This window comes from Heloderma suspectum, chromosome Z (assembly GCF_057233095.1).
Source record: "Heloderma suspectum isolate Gila_16-S chromosome Z, 16-S_ref, whole genome shotgun sequence".
Taxonomy (NCBI): Eukaryota; Metazoa; Chordata; class Lepidosauria; order Squamata; family Helodermatidae; genus Heloderma; species Heloderma suspectum.
Genome location: NC_139476.1, coordinates 2,032,787 through 2,054,213, shown reverse-complemented (window position 1 = coordinate 2,054,213; position 21,427 = coordinate 2,032,787). Strand labels below are relative to the sequence as shown.

Genomic DNA, 21,427 nt, shown 5'->3' with positions numbered 1-21,427 from the left:
TTCAGCTTTGCATGTACTTAAGCCAACTGAATACATCCAGGTGGGTTATATATCAGGGCATGGGTTGGACTGACTCTCTTGCCAGTTGGACTGTATTCAGAAGTGGAAGTGACAATGGGAGATTGTGGGTTCTCCTTGGCCAGAGGTCTTTCAACAGAGGCTGTCTGGCCACCTGTCAGGGATGTTGTTCCTGCGTCCTGCATTGCAGAGCCTGCATTGAGCAGGGGGTTGGATTAAATGACCTCCAATGTCCCTCCCAAGTCTAAAAATCTATGTGCTTCAGAGAGCCAGGAGGACAAACATCTGGACCAGGGATGGGGCACAGAGATCCCTCACATAGGACTGGAGCTGGTTCCCTATAAAACCATCCCAAGGCTGATGAGACAGAGGTTGTTCATGGCATCCTCCTCTGCACCTTTGCCTTTATGCCTGGAGGACATTTCTGAAAATGCTTGGATCAATCAGCCAGCTTCCCTGAACAGACCAATTTGATATGGAATCAGGATTCACAATTAAATTACAACTGAATAAGCAGAGCATGCTCCTAAGTGAGAGATCCTTAATACTTTTTCCTTGTTAGATGATCCTTCGTGTTGAGGTTGGGTCTCAGCACAATAATGTAGCATTTGGGGAGAAAGATGCAACCCAGGAGACCAGCCCCAGAGGCCAAAATGGAGAAGACCTCCACAGCCACCATGAACTTCCCCTTGGTGCTCAGGTAGGTTGGCACAAAAGAAATCCAAACACTGCAAAACACCAGCATGCTGAAGGTGATAAACTTGGCTTCGTTGAAGCTGTCCGGCAATTTCCTTGCTAGGAAAGCCACCATGAAGCTAACAAGAGCCAGGAAACCCATGTAACCCAAGACACCATAAAACGTGGTGACTGAGCCTTCATTACATTCCACGATGATCTCTCCAGCCAGGAAATGGAAGTCCAAGTTTGGGAACGGGGGAGAAGTTACTAGCCAGACAGCACAGATAATAGCTTGGATGAAGGGACAGGCCAAAACAATGGAATTTGTCAGTTGTCTCCCCAAGAGTTTTCTTGCCAAGTTTCCTGGCTTGGTGGCCATGAAGGCCAGAACCACCATGATAGTTTTTGCCAAAATGGAAGAAACAGCAATAGAGAAGATGATGCCAAAAGCAGTTTGTCGGAGAAGACAAGTGACTTTTGTGGGTTGACCGATGAAGAGGAAGGAGCAGAGGAAGCAGAGCAGGAGGGAGAGGAGGAGGACGTAGGTGAGGTCTCGGTTGTTGGCTTTGACAATTGGTGTGTCATGGTGTTTAATGAAGATTGCCAGCACTAGAGATGTGACCAGGGAGAGGAGAAAGGCCAAAGAAGTTAAAACAAAGCCCAGTGTCTCTTGATAGGAGAGGAAGTGGATCTGCTTGGGGATACACTGGTCTTGGTCCTTGTTTGGGTGTTGGTCTTCTGGGCACCGGTCACAATGATCTGCATCTGGAATAAACAACTACTGAAGTATCTCAAACATGATACTTATGTTCTTTTTCTGGGGGCCAGTTCAGCTCTCAAGTTAGGGCACAGAAATATCCCTTCTCTTGTTTGTTTTACAGCTTTGGTGATTTTTCTGTTTCAGTTTCTCCAGTCATAAGAACCAAGTCAGAAAAGATACAAAATGCTTTTTCCCCATATGACAGCCCCCTTTACCAGACTCATGTTCAATATTCTGCAAGGAAGAACATTTAGTAACTAGAAATGAAAAGCAGGGAATTGTAAGAACTGAACCACAATCTATCACTAACAGTATCTTCTATATATATATATATCTTCCGTATATTATACAGTGTCCTCTGAGAAGATATGTTGGTGGAGAGGCTGAGAAAAAGATTACAGAAATCACTATAGATAAAAGGGGAATCTGGTTGACATTGCAGTAACATGCTTCAGTTGTTACAAGGATGACCAACCACCTGCCCTGATCAACATTCTGCTTGAACAGCTTCAGATCTGATGTGAAAAAAATAACAGCCAAGGTTGGAAACATGGTCTTTCACAAATGAGGCATAAGAAGAATGGCATATCCATTGTGTATGCAGATGAAAACCCAGCACATTCTTCACTTGTGAGTATTAGGAATTTACTGAGAGTCGTTATTTTATTATTCAAATAGAAGCTTTGTTCAGAAAACGGTGAATACTTTGCGAACCAGTAAACCACAGAGGTATGCAATCCCAAATGGAATTGACAGAAAAATACATTCCTAGGAAAAATGGCAGACTCTTCTCCTTGTTTATTATCTTCCCCTTGTCCCCACTCCATTCTGACCCCACTACGTTCTGCACTTTTATATGGCTCTCAAAGTTTGAGGTACCTGTTGAGTTAGAAATTGTCCCTTCCGGACAACGATCACATCTGTAGCAGCAAACTGGCTTCCCCTCTGGAACTTTTTTCCAGTGCCCTGGGGAGCACCTCTTCACACACCTTGCAAAGGGTGTCTTCTAAAAAGGAAAAGACAACCAGTTGAGGATATTCAGTGGCAGAAATCACACTAAAAAGAGTTACTCAACAGAGTTTCCCACTACATGATGGATTGTTTTACTAATTTAGGAGGGCCAAATATCTTCTGAATATCTGCAGGTTACTTTGAACCATCATAAAAGAGCCTCATATGGGAGACAGAAAATGTAACACTGGAAGGTGCATTCAAGGGACAGAACACAAACATTTAATCTTCCCATGACCCCGGAACATTCACTTCAAACCAACCTCTATAACCCAGACGATCGAATCAGAGTGAATGGTGAAGTCTTGGCCTGGGGAAGCTCCCGGATCCATATCTCCAACTTTCACAGTGGTAAAAGACCAATTTGGGAAGAAGATCCAGTTGAGGATCTCATACCTCTTGCCACTTTCAGCAAAAGAGACTTCATCTCCAGCGCTGTTGTTGAACCGAACATTCCTCAAAGAGGCAAGAAACTGCAATGGAAGAGAGACAACCAGCTTTTCTACACAATGCTGTTAGTCCGCTGTCAAACTGTTGTATCTACTTTTTGATTCATCACAGAATTGAGGTCTGAGCTCTACACAAGACTTTTTTCCTTTTCTGCTACGTAACCTCTGGGTGACGGGGACATGCCTGCTTTTTGTTTTCAAGGAGACGGGGTGGGAAATAATACTGCTTTATAGACTAGAACTATGTCTTTGGGGTAGAGACTTGCCTGATTTCTCCCAACTCAATATCTACTGTTGTAAGTACCTAATTATTACAAAATCAAAAGATGTTTCCTCAGTGTTTTATTCTGTCCTTAATGTTCTTAAAGGGAAATGAAAGCTGTGAAAGAATATCCATGGGGAGTGTCTTTCTTTGAAGCTTTAGACTGGTCTAATAGCTGTTCTCCCAGACTCAGGGGGTTTCTCTATGACAATGGAAGGAGAAGCAAATGGAGGATTACCTAGATTTTTTCAAGGGATCGGCTTTGGTGGTGCACTTTGGTCTGCGCAGGGCTCTACCTGCAAGTGTGCTACACCAGTATAAGTCGCTTCACATAACATACTTCTGGGTGGGGTGAGGGGTTGGAGTAAATGTCATCTGACTGGCAGGGCCTGCTCAACCAATAAGTGACCCCCCCGCCCATCCAGGCTCCCCCCCTTTTTCCTTTGATAAAATCACTCTCCTCCCTCCTCCCGCATTACTTACTCCCTTAAAGCAGCCGCCATGTCAAGAACAAAGTGTTCTCTCTGCCTTGAACCTGCTGAAGCTCGAAACTCCTTCTCCCACCCTGGTTCATTCCTTCTTTAAAGCAACAAAGAACACAGCGTTCTCCCTGCTGCGTTGCGATCAGTCGAAGCTTTGAAGCTTTGATATTAAGGCTCCTAAATACGTTATTTCAATCCATGGGAACCTCAGTAACTTTGGGAGCGCGCATTTCGGAAACAAGCCTCATTGACCACAATGGGGGTTACTTCTGAGTATACACATTTATGTTTGTGCTGGGAAAAGCAGCGACGAGAAACAAAGGGATGGGAAACCAGTCCCCTTTCTAACCCAATGCTGTGCGTGATCAGATGATTGAAGGTAGAAGTAGTTACTTCTGAATGACAATAAACCAAACCATGGAGAATCACAACTTCAAGAAAGCACTTTACAGCCTTTCGGGAATTAGTGCTTAAAAATGTGCTATTTCAATTGCCGGGGAGTGGGGGGGATCTCCGTAATTTCTGGTGTGAGCATTTAGAAGACAAGCCTCATTGAGCACAATAGGAGTTACGTCTGAGTAGACACTAATTGGTTTGTACTGGGAAACACAGGGACAGGAAACACCCCTTGACTGGGGTCATGGTGAAAAGCACACCCTTGGGAAGGACTAGCATACCTATGGTAAATGCGTGGGGGTTGGGGCACATAACAGCTCTACCGTGGAGAACCCAACTTAAGGAAAAGAATCAGACTTCAAGCAGTCTCGCGAAATCCAGTTTTTCCATGATAAGCTCTGGGGTGGCTGCAAGATGGCCATGACATCATCTATCCCTAATGACCTCCAGACACAGCCAGCTCAGAGTAAATCACTTGTGGAGACATCCCCTAGGTCTTTGCTTCCAGGATCAGACCACTGAGAAATCAATGCTGATTTGAGAAATACTGCTTTATAGACTAGAACTATGTGTTTGCGGTAGAAATATGTCTGATTCCTCCTTAATCAACATCCACAGTTGTAAACATATCATTCTTACAGAACCACTTTAAGCATCCACTACTCTTTACTCACTTCTTAAGGCGCTTTATGGAAAATGATGGCAATGAAAGAATATCCATGGGGAATGTCTTTCTTAGCATCCTTAGAATGGACTAATAGTCCTTCTCCGATGCTCAGTCTTTGCTTCCAGGATCAGACCATTGGGAAATCACCAAAGCAACTTTTATAGGATTGTCAAGTCTGAAGGAGGCGGTTACCTGCCACGGCTGAATATTCAGAAGCCTCTTGCCTTCCCCTTTCATTCCATGCTTGGATCCAGACAGAGCATGTAATGCATGTGCCACAGAATAAACACCATTGTAGATGCTGTAGCTGTGACTGGACATCCTCATTTGGAACTTGTAAACTGGAAGGTCCTCCGCCTTCTCCTTCCCTGTACACTGTCTCTTCCCAGTGGTTTTCTGAAATAGACAGCTAAATGCTTTTTCCCACCATTCATAGAGAAAGACGTCTCCTTGTGGTTGGAATGGATCTAAAGCCTGGAGAAATGGCTTGAATCCTGGCACATCCCTTCTGTGGACTCTGAACTGCAAAGCACCGTGGAGGGTTCTTTCATACTGCCCGCCAAAGGCGGATCCTGTCGCATCCCGTTCCCAACGGGATGCCATGATCCAAACCTTCTTAAATGTGGTCTTGGCCTTTATTTTATAATTACCCAACAATACTACTACTTGTCCCATAACGCTGTAGTCTGTAAAGACAATCATCACTTCAGGCTCAAACCAAGCATTAGGAACATTTCCAGATCGTACTCGGATCTGATAGAGCAGGTGTGTTGGGTCCATGATTTCGGTCATGGCCACACAGATGTCATTCTCCTTGAGCATGGGTGTCAGTGTCTGGATGAAATTTTCACCGCTGTCATCACTGTTAACAATCAGCCCAATCCAGTTCCAGTGGAAATGCAGGAGCAGCCGGACTAAGCCTACATACTGAGTAATTTCCTTGGAATCAATTCGCTGGAAGGAAGGAAATAACCTTTTCTCTCCCTGAACATGGTCAAGCAAGCCATAACCAAGCTGAAAGAAGGAATTTCCTGTTAGTGCGCTGCAGCAGAATTTTGTAACACTTCAAAGACTAGCACATTTATTATGGCATCAACTACCATGGACTAGTACAGACAACTTCAGATGCATGAAGTTCTATACTAAAGGGAGATGTCCACTTTAAAAATGGATATCTAAAACTAAACTTCTGTGGTGACTTTAAGGTCCCCCCAGCCTGTAGCAGGGGCATCACCCTCAAAACACAGGGCTTCCTTGGGCGTAACCCTGACACAGTTTCTAACCATTGCAGTGAATTGGCCGTTTGGTTGAAGATATTGAAGATATGTGACATTCTGTAGGCATCCTGGGGGCTTTGAAGCTTTAGGACCCCTCCCCAAATATGATAGTTTGGTCAAACTGGTTCCATTCTTTGTAGAATGCATCAGGATGCACAAAATAGAAAACATGACACAATGATAGCAGGGCTTAATAAGAAACCCCTGAACATAAGAACATAAGAGGAGCCATGTGGGATCAGACCAAAGGTCCATCTAGATCTAGTCCAGCATTCCGATCACACAGTGGCTGACCAGCTGTCAATGGGAGATGCAAAAGCAGGACATGAGTGCAACAGCACCCTCCCACCCATGTTCCCCAGCAACTGGTCTACATAGGCATACTGTGTCTGATACTGGAGGTAGCATAGAGCCATCAGGACTAGTAGCCATTGATAGGCTTCTCCTCCATGAATTTGTCCAATCCCCTTCTAAAGCCATCCAAATCGGTGGCCATCACAATGTCTAGTGGTAGCAAATTCCATAGTTTCATTATCCGTTGTGTGAAGAAGTCCTCCCTTTTATCTGTCCTGCATCTCCCACCAATCAGTTTCACAGGATGACCCCGTTGGGTTCTAGTATTTGAGAGAGGGAGAAAAATGTCTCCCTCTCCTCTTTCTCCACACCAGGCATAATTTTGTAGACCTTTATCATGTCTTCCCTTACTCACCTTTTTTTCCAAGCTAAACAACCCCACCTGTTGTAACCTTCCTTCATAGGGGAGTAGTTCCAGCCCCTTGATCATTTTAGTTGCTCTTTTCTGCACTTTTTCCAATTCTACAATATCTTTTTTAGGTGCAGTGACCAGAACTACACACATTCTTCCAAGTGTGGATTCACCATAGATTTGTATGAGTCCAGTATGATATTGGCAGCCTTATTCTCAATTCCTTTCCTAATTATGCCTAATACGGAGTTTGCAGCTTCACACTGGGTTGACATTTTCATCTTGCTATCCACCACAACCCCAAATTCTCTTTCTTGGTCAGTCACTGCTAGTTCAATGTTCATGAACTCTGCAGGCCCCCACATCTATTCCAAGATGAATCCCCTTACCTGTGGGATCTTGTAGATGCCCATTAAAGATGCGATCTCCCTTGAGGATTTGGAGTCAAGACCCCCAATAATGGAGAGCAGTTTATCTTTCCTGTCACATTTATAATTGGGAAATGTTCGCCTCCGAGTGGAGAGCAGAGAGAGGCTATTCACATGGATCACTCTGACAAGGTCCATGTGTTCGTAGATGCGGAAGCCTAGCGTGGTGTTGGGAAGGAGAGTCGGATCTTTACTGAGCTCAGTGACAGCGAACACCAAGGCCAGGAAGTGTTGGTAGTTCCTGATTAATGTCCTGCAATGATGAGATTGACATTAGGAGGTAAGCGAGGATTCCAACAGAATTACTGAGAAGTGAATGTTTAAAATGTCCATCTGGTTGAACCTTCTATGAAGAAAGAAAAGCTTTTATCCATCTCCATGACGGGTTCACAGAAAAAAACAGATTGTTCTATAGACACACAACGTCTTGCTACATGCCTATCACAGGAACATCTGAAGAGCCCTACTGGATAAGAGATCTAATTCAGCACAATTATTTATTCATTCATTCATTCATTCATTCATTCACTTTCTGTTTTCATTATTGTCCCCAGCATTTGGCCATGGATGATGGGAGCAGTGCTCCAAACAACATCTGGGAATTCAAGGTTGGGAACCAGATTAGGAGTGGGCAGATTTCAAACTTCCAAGATCTATGTCTTTTTCTTTTTGTCTTCTTTTTTGCAAGCACCCTGAAACTGCCCAACAGAAGCCTGGTGCAAAAATGCACACCCTCTTCGAAAGAAAGTATTCCGAATTCAGGCATTTGTTTTGAGTACCAGAACTGAACAGAGCCCATAGATCTTTGGACCCAAATCCCCACTCCTGGTTACCCCCAAGTTCCCTTTGTCTCAACTCTATAATTTAGTGCAGGATGTGTTACATTTGCGTTACTTAGGTCCTTTTTTGTATTCAAGTGCTGGGAACAGAGGACTTATAAGGAATGGAATCAGAGTGGAATATCCCTCTGCATCAGTGTGAAAAACTGAAAGAAGGAAGGAAGGAAGGAAGGAAGGAAGGAAGGAAGGAAGGAAGGAAGGAAGGAAGGAAGGAGATTTATTTATTTATTTATTTATCTATTTATTTATTTATTTATTTATTTATTGCATTTATACCCCGCCTTTTTTCCTCTTGCAAGGAACCCAAGGCGGCTTACATTCTCCTCCTCCTCTCCCTTTTATCCTCACAACAACAGCCCTGTGAGATGAGTTGGGCTGAGATTCTGTGACTGGCCCAAAGTCACCCGATTGTGCCCACTCCTGATCTGGTTCCCAACCTTGAATTCCCAGATGTTGTTTGGAGCACTGCTGCCATCATCCATGGCCAAATGGGGACAATAATGAAAATAGAAAATAAATAGATAATGAATGAATGAATGAATAAATGTGCTGAATTAGATCTCTTATCCAGTAGGGCTCTTCAGATGTTCCTGTGATATGCATGTAGCAAGACTTTGTGTGTCTATAGAACAATCTGGGTTTTTTTTGGTTTTTGGTTTTGGATTGGTGAAAGATGTATTGGGTGGGCAGAAACCTGCAAAAAAGACATCTCATAGTTTTAGGCAGCTGATGTTGCCTCGGGCCTTATCAGGGTATATGGGAACATTCCAGACTGGGAGCTGCTAGCTGTGATTGTGACTTCTTCTCATACTGGTCCATTGTTCCACAACTTGACCACAGCTTTGTCAGCATGACTGTCTGCATCTCGGACTCAAGCAGCAAAAACTTTCTGCCCTCAAAGAAAGGCAGGCCTGCTGGTGAACCAATGTTTCACTCCTATTCCATTCTATGGCTTCCTTGTAAGCCCTCTGTTCCCAGCATTTGAATCCAAAACGGGACCTGAGTAACATTTCCCCGCTGAGATCCAGTTCGGGAAATACCAAACTCGGATGTCACGTTAGCCAGACCAAATTAGTTTATGCCGTCGATGTCATTCATCAACATGGTCTTATTTTCCCCTTTATTGTGTGACTTGAATTAATTGTGAATTTTTGGAGCCCTTTGATCCTAAAATTAAGTACAATTGCAAAGAAAGAAAGAAAAAGAAGCAAAGGTGGAAATAAAGTATCATTAAACAAAGCTGAATAAGCAAAACTGTAGTAAGAAGCACAAGTCATAAACATGCAAATGTTTTGGGTGATACAAAAATATGTTATCAGCAATACATCGTTCATTTTTGTCTCGTTTTTTTAAATGTTTAAAGTCTATGATGATGATGATGTCAACTTTTAATTCTTCTGGAGTGTAGTCAAATGCCAAAGTGATTATTTTAACAGTGACTGTTTCTATGTCCGAATTTGTTTTTTTCTAGGCTGTTTTTTAAGGCTGAAATTTTGAAAAATATATATTATTACAAAAACAACATGTATACAGAAAATATATAACTGAAAATCATTCCTGGTATGCATTGTCTAGAACTGGGTAACAGTTCTAGAACAGCAACTTAGGGCACAATCCAGTGGGCATGGTCGGCCGCCTCCAAACCTGGAGGTGACCGACTATCCAATGCAGTGCAGGCACAGCATGGATGGGATCTTCCCCTCCACACTCTAGCTGCCCTGCATTAGCAGCTAGATGGCCAATTTGGGCTGTCTAGCTGGAGCGGGCCGGAGCAGGGTGAGGAGGCTGGAGCATGCATAGGAAGCGTCATAACGACACTTCTGCTGTCCCCACCCCTCCTTGCCCCCAGAAAGGCCCCTTTTCCCCCTGCTCCGTGCTGCTCTTACGAGCGGAGAGCCATGGACAAACTGTGATTCTTAGGAGGGGGCAGCAGCAAGGAGGTGCTTTTCTGGGACCAATCTTGGAGTGCTGGCTCCAAGGCCGGTTCCCAAAAACTGAATAATCCTATGGCTGTCTAGTCGCTGTCTAGTGGCCATAGGATTGCACCCTTACCCAAATAAGAATGTCATGCAAAGGTGAAGAAAGTGGAGCAGATAAAGAAAATGACAAGAAAGAAGATCAGACAAGACAAGACAAGAGAGAGAGAGATGGAAGAAAACAGATGTAGTGAAGAAACTAGTGCCAAAAGGAAAAGTTGAGCTGTACTGGACCAGGCCATTCCAAATCAAAATAGGGGATAAGTTCAGTAACAATGCTATTCATTGTTCCTAAAGAAGAGATATATTTGTGTACATTTCCCTGCAAATAATAAGACTTTAAAAAGGGCCCAAAGGCGCTCAGCTTTTTGTTGTGTTTTGTTCTTTCCTCCCTTCCTTCTTTGGGGTTCTTCATACAGAGCTTTTATTCTGCTATGGAGATGGCTCTGTCACGGACGTTTGCGGGCTTTTTAGAGGATGCTGTTACCCTCCAGGGTGTCTCCCGCCATTTTCCCCAACTTAGCCCGTGTTTTCCCCAAACGCAATAAAGGTGGTATTTTTTCCAGCCCACGGAACAGGAGCGCCATGACCTCCCCGTGAAATTCTCCGATAGTGTCAGGAGCTCCTTGGAGGCCTTTCTCAGTCTAATCCAGTAGCCAAGTCCAGACACAGACAAAGGAATTCCTTTCAAAGCTTTATTCTTCTTTTACAACTTAACAACTATACCGATTGCAACTAGATCTGAGCAGCACAATACCTATGCCCTATGTTGGAACAGTTGGTCCCCGTTTGAAAGGGAATTTCAAACCCCTGAACTTGGCAGACCCCTGAACTTAAGGACTAGGGAGAGTCCCTCCCCTTTTCCCTTGGAGCCTCTGGGCACAGCCATTGTTTGCGTGCCAACCTGGCACTTCGCCTCCTTTCCGCGCCCTCCATCTGGCGCCGCTCTCTGCGTCGGCGTCGCACGTCCATCAAGTCTGCTTCCCACGCTCTGTCACTCCCAGGACTGCTATCTAAGCTAGGAATGCTGTTGGGAGGAATCTCCGTCAGCTGTTGGCCCTGGGGAAAAGGAGCGCGCTCCTCTCCCAGGAGCGACTGCTCTTCCTCAGAATCAGAACTACTCTGGGATTCTATGGGCTCAGTGTCCACCCTGACAAATAGTGAGAGAAACCGCTCCATCTGCCTGCTGTGGGCGTTTGTTTTCAGATGTGGGGGGGGGGGGCGGTCAGGGTGATGAAGGCATTGAGGATGGGAGCGGGGCATGCAGGAGCAGATTTGACAGGCGCCAGGGCAAGGGTCGCCCGCCAATTGCAACTCCAGCATCCGCTCAAGTCTTACTGAGGAATGACTTTCCTCGATTCCCAGGTGCCTGCCATGTCTCGAGCACATTTCTCAGTTGGAAGGAGAAGAGGGTAAAACGCCTCCCTGCAACGAAGGGAGACACATCTGATGATTCTATGGTTCTATGGCTCGATGATCTCCCACCCCACCAAGCTCAGAAGCAACGTCCTCTGTTGTTTCAGAGCACCCCATTCAGTTCAGTAGGGCTTACTCCCGAGTAAGTGTGCCAAGTGTTGCAGACTTACAGGGCGATCTTACGTCTACTCAGAAGTACGTCCCACTGAGTTCAGTGGGGCTGACTCCCACATAAGTGTACCAAGTGTTGCAGACGTACAAGAGCACAATCTTACATTTTATGTCTACTCAGAAGTAAGTCAGAGGTTTCCCAGGGGCTGCGAGAAAAGAGTACAGCAGAAACTAAGCTATGAAAACAAGGGGGGGGAACCCTCCTTTGCACACATGCCAGGGAGGGAGGGAGGCACTCCCTCAGTTCAAACCATGCGTCTGCAGTGTAAAGGAGCCCTTCCTAATCCCGCAAAGAAACCGAAAGCAGGAAGCTCCGGAAAGGATGTGGGGTTTTGCTGGGGCGTTGCTTAATGTAGAAACACCCTTTGTTTCTCAGGTTTGAAACAACACGGCGATCATCAATTTAAAAAAGAAGTAAATCTTTAAGCGATGAACCTACAAACATCCATCTATAAAAACCTTTAGAAGTGCTGACAGCATTTAAGCCGGTTGTTTAACTTAGTCCGTTTTCAGCTTTAAAAAACGAAATAAATATTATTTTTCACCCGTGAGTGTGGCAACGGTCTTTCTCTAAAGACCGCAAGCTTATAAAAGTCAGCAAGCTTATAAAAGTCAGCTTCTACTCTTCCTTTCTTCCATAACTAGAACAAATATACTTTGCATTTGCTGAATCTTTTAGCCAGTTTTTATTTTTTTATTTTTTTTAAATGTATATTTACCTTGCTAATTGTTCATTCTTGCCAGGAAAAAGTTGGGCTCACTTTCTTTTCTCTTTGTAGGTTAATAGAACAGTTTCAGTCAAGGCGCAAGTCATAACCCACAAAATAAAATCAGTCGTCTATGTTGTCTGTTTCATGTTTGATATTGTTGTCATGGTCTGTGTTATATATGTAGTATATGTTATATATAAATAGCCATACAATTGTTTTATTGTGTGCTTTCTTTCCTGCTGTAAAAGAAGCACTCTTTTGCATTTATTTTTTATTTGAGCTCATTTTTTATTTGTTTGCCACTGAAGAAATCCACTCATTCTTTTTATGGAAGAATCCATCAGAACCCCTGTGTATATATGAGTTCTAGTCAATGCATACCAGGAATGATTTTCAGTTATATATTTTCTGTATACATGTTGTTTTTGTAATAATATATATTTTTCAAAATTTCAGCCTTAAAAAACAGCCTAGAAAAAAACAAATTCGGACATAGAAACAGTCACTGTTAAAATAATCACTTTGGCATTTGACTACACACCAGAAGAATTAAAAGTTGACATCATCATAGACTTTAAACATTTAAAAAAACAAGACAAAAATGAACGATGTAGTGCTGATAAAATATTTTTGTAACACCCAAAACATTTGCATGTTTATGACTTGTGCTTCTTACTATAGTTTTGCTTATTCAACTTTGTTTAATGATACTTTATTTCCACCTTTGCTTCTTTTTCTTTCTTTCTTTGCAATTGTACTTAATTTTAGGATCAAAGGGCTCCAAAAATTCACAATTAATTCAAGTCACACAATAAAGGGGAAAATAAGACCATGTTGATGAATGACATCGACGGCATAAACTAATTTGGTCTGGCTAACGTGACATCCGAGTTTGGTATTTCCCGAACTGGATCTCAGCGGGGAAATGTTACTCAGGTCCCGTTTTGGATTCAAATGCTGGGAACAGAGGGCTTACAAGGAAGCCATAGAATGGAATAGGAGTGAAACATTGGTTCACCAGCAGGCCTGCCTTTCTTTGAGGGCAGAAAGTTTTTGCTGCTTGAGTCCGAGATGCAGACAGTCATGCTGACAAAGCTGTGGTCAAGTTGTGGAACAATGGACCAGTATGAGAAGAAGTCACAATCACAGCTAGCAGCTCCCAGTCTGGAATGTTCCCATATACCCTGATAAGGCCCGAGGCAACATCAGCTGCCTAAAACTATGAGATGTCTTTTTTGCAGGTTTCTGCCCACCCAATACATCTTTTACCAACCAAAATCCAATTTTCTAGTTGGCAACTGAATCGAAAGAAAAAGGAGAATCAGAAGGCAGGAAAGTTTGGGGGGGGGGGTCAGTGAATCAAATAGTGACCAAACCCTAGGAGAAGGACTCCATTTCAGTTCTTTCTTCTGTTTTTTTTTCTGTTTTGCATAGCTCCAGATTTTCCTAACAGATGTTTGCTAGTTTTAGGGCCTTTGGGCACATTTTTGCACGTTTGTCTTCTTTTTGAGAGAACAGGGCATTTCTTGCTTTGACCATGTCTCTCCTTCAGTTTTTAAGGTTGTGCTGGCCATTTTTTTCTGAAGTAGCTTTTGGGGAGCTAGATGCTAAACTCCTGAGCAGCTCAATTCAATTTCCCCTACCATTTTATTTCACTCACTATTGAGGCTCAGACTTTGCCACCCTTTTCATTTTAAAACTTTTTCATTACTTTCTAGCTGGATTAATTTTCATATCTAGACTTTGCTGAGTCTTATACCTTGGACTCTGGAAGAGGTCTGTTTCAACCTTCCTCTGGGTCCACAAAAGCCTGTTCATCAAATCTGTGCTTGAGAGAAGTGGCTATACATTCCTTTTAATTCCCTTCTTTCCTTTTCTCTAAAAGTTTAGTCTATACTGCTATATAGTTAAAAGCCTCAGACACTGCATTTAACTAGTTTGGACTGGTAGAAGTTTAAGTGGAACTAAGTAACAATTCAAACTGCTGCTCATTGGGCGGACTATAACATTTGTATGTCGTGGCTATTTCATTTCATGCTCTAATAGAGTTTTCCTAATATTGTTTTTAATAGACCTTAGCCAGAGTTAAACCGTAGTTTATTTTGCATGGTGTAATCTTAGCATGTAAGCTGTGTGCTTCATGTGTACAAATATATTTTCTTTGTTATAATTGCATGTTTCACATTCTACTTCTGCACGTGCTGTTCTTTGGCATTTACTTTTCTCTATAAGCCATTCATATCTTAAGACTTCCTGCGTGGCACCTTCCCATTTGTTTAACATGATGAAAGAGTGTTCGCTGTTTTCCTGCTTAAGTTTCAAAAAATATTTTAAAACATATTAACATTTTAAATAGCCTTAAGTCAGCTCTGGTTACACTCTCTCGCCCATTGGGGGAAAGTCAGAACTTCATTTTCAGTTTGTTGCCGTTATTATTACACAAATGGGGGGTCAGAAATGCTTGCTGATCCACTGCAGATCACCCAGAGATCTCCCACCAGGTCCAGACCTATCTTCCCCAACCCTGTCTTAGATAAAGTCTGCTTGGGACACAGATTGGCTGGGGAGGGGAGAGATTTCTTAGTCCTTATCAGGTTGTCCACATTAAACCAAATTGCCAGTTAGCTCTGTCTCTGCTCCTTGCACAAGGAATGAAGCCAGAAAGAAGCCAAAGAAGAACCCTCGAGTCATTGGCTGTCATTACAGGTTGAAGCCAATCCTGACAAGTCCCTGAGACTCCTATATCAAACCAGGAAATGTTGAATGTCAGCAGCATCGCTGATGCATCTCCCTGGAAGAAGCCATCTGAAAGCAAAGCAGGCGAGCCTCTCTCCCAGATCCCTCTTGAGAAACTTACGCTGGAAAACTGGAGATCCGTGATGGGACTAAACTTCGAAAGTCTTGTGTGTCTCTTTCATAATAACTGCCAAGCGGTAAATTCCCACCGACAATGAGGTCTCCTGGCCTATAGTAGTCCGGCAGTTCATTCGGCCTGGTCAAGAGGCACTTGGTCCTCAGCATCCTCTGGGTGGCCTGAGGCAGGAACCCAAACACAAGCAGCTGCTGCAAAATCATCAGCAGCACGAGAGACCTTCCCTCCTAAGTCAATGATCAAAGAGGACCTGAAGGAGAGCCAAGTTTACAGGCCCCAACAGGGGAATTAGATCTTAGCCAGGACTGACCAGATGCCAAGTGATCAGACATCACCCCAGCCCCACATGGAAGGTTTTGGGGCGTATTTATATTGTGCATGTTTTGCCTGGGATTTATTTGTTATTGACTTGCCGGACAGAAACCCATGGGGGATTCCTCATGAATTATTGTCACTTTCATCATTCCAGGCCCAGGGTAGAAACAAATAATCACAGTCCCATAGTGCTACGCAAAGCTCCCTTCACAACTGGAAAGAAGAAAAACACGTTTGCATCAGTCTTTGCTTGTCCATCTGCCGGATGGTCTTAGGGGTTTGACTTCAGTTGCCAGGTTCCAACCTTTGGCCCATGTGAAGCTGAGGCCCTAAATCCGAGACAGAGTCCAGGCTTGTGCCAATGTTCATTAGCCCAGACTGACATCTGGGGAAAGAGAGGAGGAGCTGGGTATGGAAGTGCAGGACCTGGCTATCTCCGTTCAGGACTAGGCAGTAACGGATTGACGGGTGAAACGACTGGTCTGTCTACAGTTATAACACCTTGCAGTGGCAGATGAACTAGGATGGTCTTCCCGCAAAGACCTATGGAATCCGAGGGATCTCTGAATGCTTTCATGCTTTTCCAGTTGGCATGGCAGTCACCCCTGATGAGACCCCAGTCTCATTGTCATGCCTAAGCATCTCCCCTGGCACTGTGGAGCTCAGATGGATCTCTAGTTTTTAGGAGAGCTTCAGGCTATGAAGCAGCCTAGATAACCACTAGATCTCATGTGGTGCAAGGATCAGGACAAACATGACTCAGCACAGTTGAGAGCACAGTATCATGCCTACCATGTAGCAGTGGTGGCAGCCCCTGCCATCCCCAGACAGACGTTCAAGTTGAGTGCTAGCACTCCCCCACAAAGTTGATCCTGCGGAAGGTTACCAGGGAGAGCCCTCAGACCGAGGATGACATGTTGCCTTCACCCTGTCTCAGAGGACCCACCTCTGCACCATCATTGACACCTGGTGATATCTCAGGCTCCAGTTGGCATTGTGTGTGCCAGTGTTCCCCAGTTTGGAGCCTCCCAGATGTTTTGGACTGGAATTCCCATCATTCCTAACCAGTTTGGCCATTGGCTATGGTGACTGAGAATGATGGGAATTGAAGTCCAAATGATCTCAACAGCACCTGGTAGAGGAAGGATGGGCTATACCAATTATACCAGGGATGCAAAATATCTCCAGGTTCAACTACACTTGTGGCCCTAGAAAGTTCTCAAGGAGGAGATGCAAAATGTGTGACGTTCAGGGGCTATTGGGCCCTTCACGTGCACATGGAGAAATCCAGTTGTGATGGTGCCAAAGTCTGACAGATTCTAAGTTGCCCACATTTTCTCCCTGAACACACACCTCCAGCATGCCTCCATTCCCTTTCTCACGTTCCCTCCTCCTCCTTCTCAATCAACACAATCCAGGAAACAAAACTCTAGGCTAACACTACTTTATTGGTTAAAGACTAGCTTCGTTACAAATGCAAATTCTAGGAAACTCTCAAACAGCTATGAGCCAGCTAATCCACACAACTATGAATATCAATAGAGGATACAAAGTGGAAGTTAGGAAAGTTGCCAGCAGTCTGGGCAAGAACTTCACAGCCAGACCAGCTTCGCAGGGGTGCCCCTCCCATAGGGTGGCTTCCTCCTATGTTGGCTATCACGAGAGGCCAACTGGGCAGAGCATCTTAGCACTGCCCCTAACTTTTCCTGCTTCGCTCTGTGATGGACCCTAGCGTCCCTCAAGACGCTCCCTTGCCCCCCCTTCCTTCTCCTCCTCAACTTGCGTTCTCACGGTGGAGGGGTGGGGGAGCCGTTCAGCCTGTGCCATCTGTGTGTCAAGGTCTTGGGAAGAAAGACTCTCCATATCTGGACTCACTGGGGAGATTGTCTCCCACTGTTCCGGCCGTTCCCATTCTGATTCCGAATCTGAGTGCCACACGTCTCCACATGCTCAGGTTCATTCCTGACACCCTCTCCCCATTTACTCTAATATGAATTATTAGAGAGCTTCGGCTATTGGGCGGTATAGCAATTGAATGAATGAATGAATGAATGAATGAATGAATGAATATCAGATCACTTGGGCATGGAGGATGGAGATGCTGAGCTAGAAGGACAGGTGGGCAGAGAAGGGCCATTGCTCAGAGGGGGTGTGCACACTTTCCCTGTAGAAGGTCCTGGGTTTGATCCACAACATCTCCATCAAGGGTTGGGAAAGACTCTTGTCTGAAAACCTGGAGAGCCTCTACCAGTCAGTGTAGACAGCTGGTCCCCAATCTGGTGCTCTCCAGACTTTTTGGACATCATTTCCCAGCATCCTTGACCCATGCCTGTATTGGCTGGGGCTGATGGGACCGGAAGACCTAAACACCTGGAGGGTAGCAGGTTGGAAGAGGCTGGTGTCCCTGATATCAAGCGAGGTGGGCCAAGGGCTTGATTCTGTGTCAGGCAGCTTTGCGTGTTGCTACTTGAAGGCAGCCCCTTTTTCATGTCACCTCGTGCAGTGCACCAGAGTTCAACCCCTTTTGACCCTGATGATGGGGGGGGGGGCTGTTTTTACTGTGAGGAGAGAAAAGAATGCAGAGATTGTGAAGAAGGTTTCTGAGGAAACAGCATAGAGGGGGAGACAGACCCATAGGTCCTGAGGGAGAAAGGACCAAAAGGGGGATGATCTATTCGATGATTCTGTGACATAAGGCAGCTTCCTATGTTCATATGTTAAATGTCCCAGCATACCATATGCCCTTGAGAACTGGGTCCATAGCCGATCAGTGGCCTTCCATTTTATTTGGAAGATGATACAGGTTAGTTTGCACCAGAAGAATAGCTAGAGGGTGTTTGAAAGGCACCAGACACGTGCCCATTACAAATGATATGCATGCCTCCTTTTGGATGAAAATGTAGGCCAACAGTGGTCCCATAGAAGGTGAAAGTGAGATTCCTAGAAGCATGGGGCTGGTATACCTATGGGTAAAAGGAAAGTATCCTCCAATACACATTACGTAATTAATGTAGCATATAGTTTGACCCACAGATCCCTAGGTCTCAAGCTTTTTAGTGTTTAGCCTTGAGAAGTCTGAGGGGAGACAGGGCAGCGCTCTTCAAGTCCTTGAAAGGTTGTCCCAGAGAGGAAGGCCAAGATCTCTTCTCGACCGTCCCAGAGTGCAGGACACGGAATCATGGGCTCAAGTGACGGGAGGCCAGATTCCGGCTGAACGTCAGGAAAAACCTCCTGACTGTTACAGCAATACAACAATAGAACCCTTGACCTGGGGAGGCGGTGGGCTCTCCCACACTGGAGGCGTTCAAGACGAGGCTGGAAAGCCATCTGTTGGGGATGCCCTGACTTGGATTCCTGCATTGAGCAGGGGGTTGGACTCGATGGTCTTATAGGCCCCTTCCAACCCTACTATTCTATGCTTTATGATTATGATTTTTATGATCTGCTATGGCAGAGACCACTTAGCTACTTCCAAGACCTCGACTACACAGCTAGACATAGGTCTTGAGAAACAGCCCTACCTTTGTGGACTAGCAGACAGTCCCCCTCTACATTTACCAAGCCCACCATTTAGATCCTCTGAGGAGGCCATGCTGGTCATTCCACAGCCAATAGAATGTAATATCTCGAAGGCGGGCCTTCTCAGTGGTGGCACCCATGCAGTTCAGGAGGCAGAAAAGGTGGTATGTTTCAGATGCCTCCTGAAAATGTACTTGTTCTCCAAGGCCTTCTCTGAACGCACCTGATAGTCTGCTGTTCCATTTTACCGCTTTTTGTACTGTTTTCTATTGTCATTGTCGTTTTGAAATTGTTTTAAATAATGTATTTTAAATATATGTGTTTTGTGCTGAATTCGAAACGGTTATTAATGGTGTTTTAATATTGTATTTAAATGTAACTTTTAATATTGATATGTGAACTGCTTGGATATTTTTTTAAGTATTAAGTGGTATATATATATATTGTATAAATAATAACTAACTAAATACATACATAGAAATATTGAACTCTATTCCCTCGGTTTTATTGTTTAGAGTCTTTAAGGGTGCAATCCTATGCATGTTTAAACAGAAAAAAAGTCCTACAACTCCCAGCATGCCCCAGCCACTTAGGACTTTTTTCTGTCTAATTTTGTATAGGATTGTGCCCAACATTGTTCATTTGTTTGAGAGTTGGTTTTGCTTCCTGCCAGTTAAATACACCCTAGTTCTTGTTTTGTTATATCTCAATTAAGTTTCCCCCCACCCCCTTTCAGAGAACATGAGTCCTGGTGGGCTTGAGGTACCACACACTATTTGGGGGGTCAGCATTTTTCTCCCTCACTCCCTTGTGCAGCATCAGCTTATGTTGTATTATATTGTATTGTATTGTATCATAACTTACCACAAGATTTAACTCAGAAAATTGGCCTAAATCTGCTAGCCTCGATTCAGAGGCCATCTATTTTGACTTGGATACCGAACTCGAGATTCAGAAATTCCAGTCTTTATGCTTTTTGTTTGTGCAATACCTCTTTATATTTTGGGTGTTTCTGGTTTAGAAAAACCGCCAATAACATTGCTTTCTTTCTTGGCAGAATGAGATGATATTTTTTAGAGATAGTTTTCACTTCTGTTGGGGTCCAACTCTGCCTGGTTTCGGAAGAATAGGTGCTGGGATATTTGTGCAAGAGCAGATCTAACATTTCGAGGATATCCAAAAATAGGAAATGTTTTTCCCCCTGTGTTCCTTGTGGACCATTCTGCTGAAAATAACAGGCAGCATGGGGGTGGCCCTGCATAAGAAAACTGCAGTTTCAGAAGGAGAGGTGCAGCGTTTCATGTGAAAGGGGAGTCCTATTTTTTATGGGGGGGGGATGATTTGCTTCCCCTCCCCTCCTCCTCTAAATTTTGAGGAAATCTGTATGAAAATGGTACACATCATACAGGTGTCTCCATGGAATTGATCAATCAAAATGGAAACTGGGGTAGAAATGGGGGAACTGGGGTAGAAATGGGGGAACTGGGGTAGAAATGGGGGAGCTGAAAAAAGTAAAGTCATGGAAGAGTTTTCTAGCAATTAAAATAAAGAGAAAAACGTCATGAAAAAAGGAATATTAGAATTATTAAGCTGTTTTATTTATTTTATGCAAGTCACAGTAATTGCAGCATATTAAGTATATAGTTGAAGAATGAGACTATAGTTTCAATCCTACACCCATTTTCCTGGAAGTAAGGCACATGGAGCTCAATGGGACCTGTGAGTAGACATAGATAGGACTGCATTACTATGTTCCTAATATTCAATAAAAGGTCCCTACTTTTGAAGGAAACTGTTATACTGTTGCCCCTTCTCTCAACCAAATGATCAATTTTTCTATCATTCCCTCTAATAGTGAGCTCAGGTGAGCGATAATGGGGCTCCTGAGAAACAAGTGGGAGGTATCAGCATGTTTGAGGGGAAATCTCAGGTTTGCACGGAAAAAGACAAAATTAAACATAAAATCTACCACCCAAAAAACCCCAGGGGAAAGAGCAAAGAAGGCTCAATAGCCAGAGAATGTTGTGTCAGATGGAAGAGAGAAAAATGAAAACTGGTATGTCATGGGAGAGAGAAGAATGTTCTTCTTATCACCATAGAATTTATGCTCTTGCAGAAGGAAGTATGGCTGACTGGCAGGGAACCTGAACCCTTAGGAGTTGAAGATAAACTGCCATATTTTATTATAGCATCATGTGTCACGTACAACACAAGTTCTTGATATTGCACAGTCACCGTTTTAAAATACCTCCATCACTGCAGGATGTCTATGTGGAATATAATGCCGTACAGACAAACATTTCAAATTCGCTTTGAGTTGCCTGGGAAAGAGCCAGTGCCCCCGCGGTGGCAAAGGCTCTGAGATGGAAGGTGCTGCATTCTGTAAAAATAACTCATCACATTACTTTTTGAGTAAATCTACTGGTGTTCCTAACTAGATATACCTCACAGAAAACTAGACTAGCAGGGCATGCT

The 21,427-nt window shown here is 44.0% G+C and overlaps 1 protein-coding gene across 1 annotated transcript; it reads right to left on the bottom strand.

The window, feature by feature from the left end:
• Positions 1 to 559: 559 nt before the first annotated feature.
• Positions 560 to 7,119, bottom strand: LOC146333477 (vomeronasal type-2 receptor 26-like). Its single transcript, XM_084826349.1, has 5 exons — positions 7,096 to 7,119; positions 5,390 to 5,557; positions 2,731 to 2,940; positions 2,336 to 2,462; positions 560 to 1,461 (listed from the first exon to the last, which is right to left on the bottom strand). Exons 1-5 carry the CDS (start codon positions 7,117 to 7,119, stop codon positions 560 to 562), a joined length of 1,431 nt encoding a protein of 476 aa, XP_084682475.1.
• Positions 7,120 to 21,427: the final 14,308 nt, after the last annotated feature.

Coding starts and splice junctions, on each gene's coding strand:
- LOC146333477 (XM_084826349.1), bottom strand. CDS start 7,119: ATGGGCATCTACAAGATCCCACAG. Junction 2,941..5,389: donor ACTACAGCGTTATGGGACAA/GTAGTAGTATTG, acceptor CTTCCATTGCAG/TTTCTTGCCTCTTTGAGGAA. Junction 2,463..2,730: donor CGATCGTCTGGGTTATAGAG/GTTGGTTTGAAG, acceptor TTTCCTTTTTAG/AAGACACCCTTTGCAAGGTG.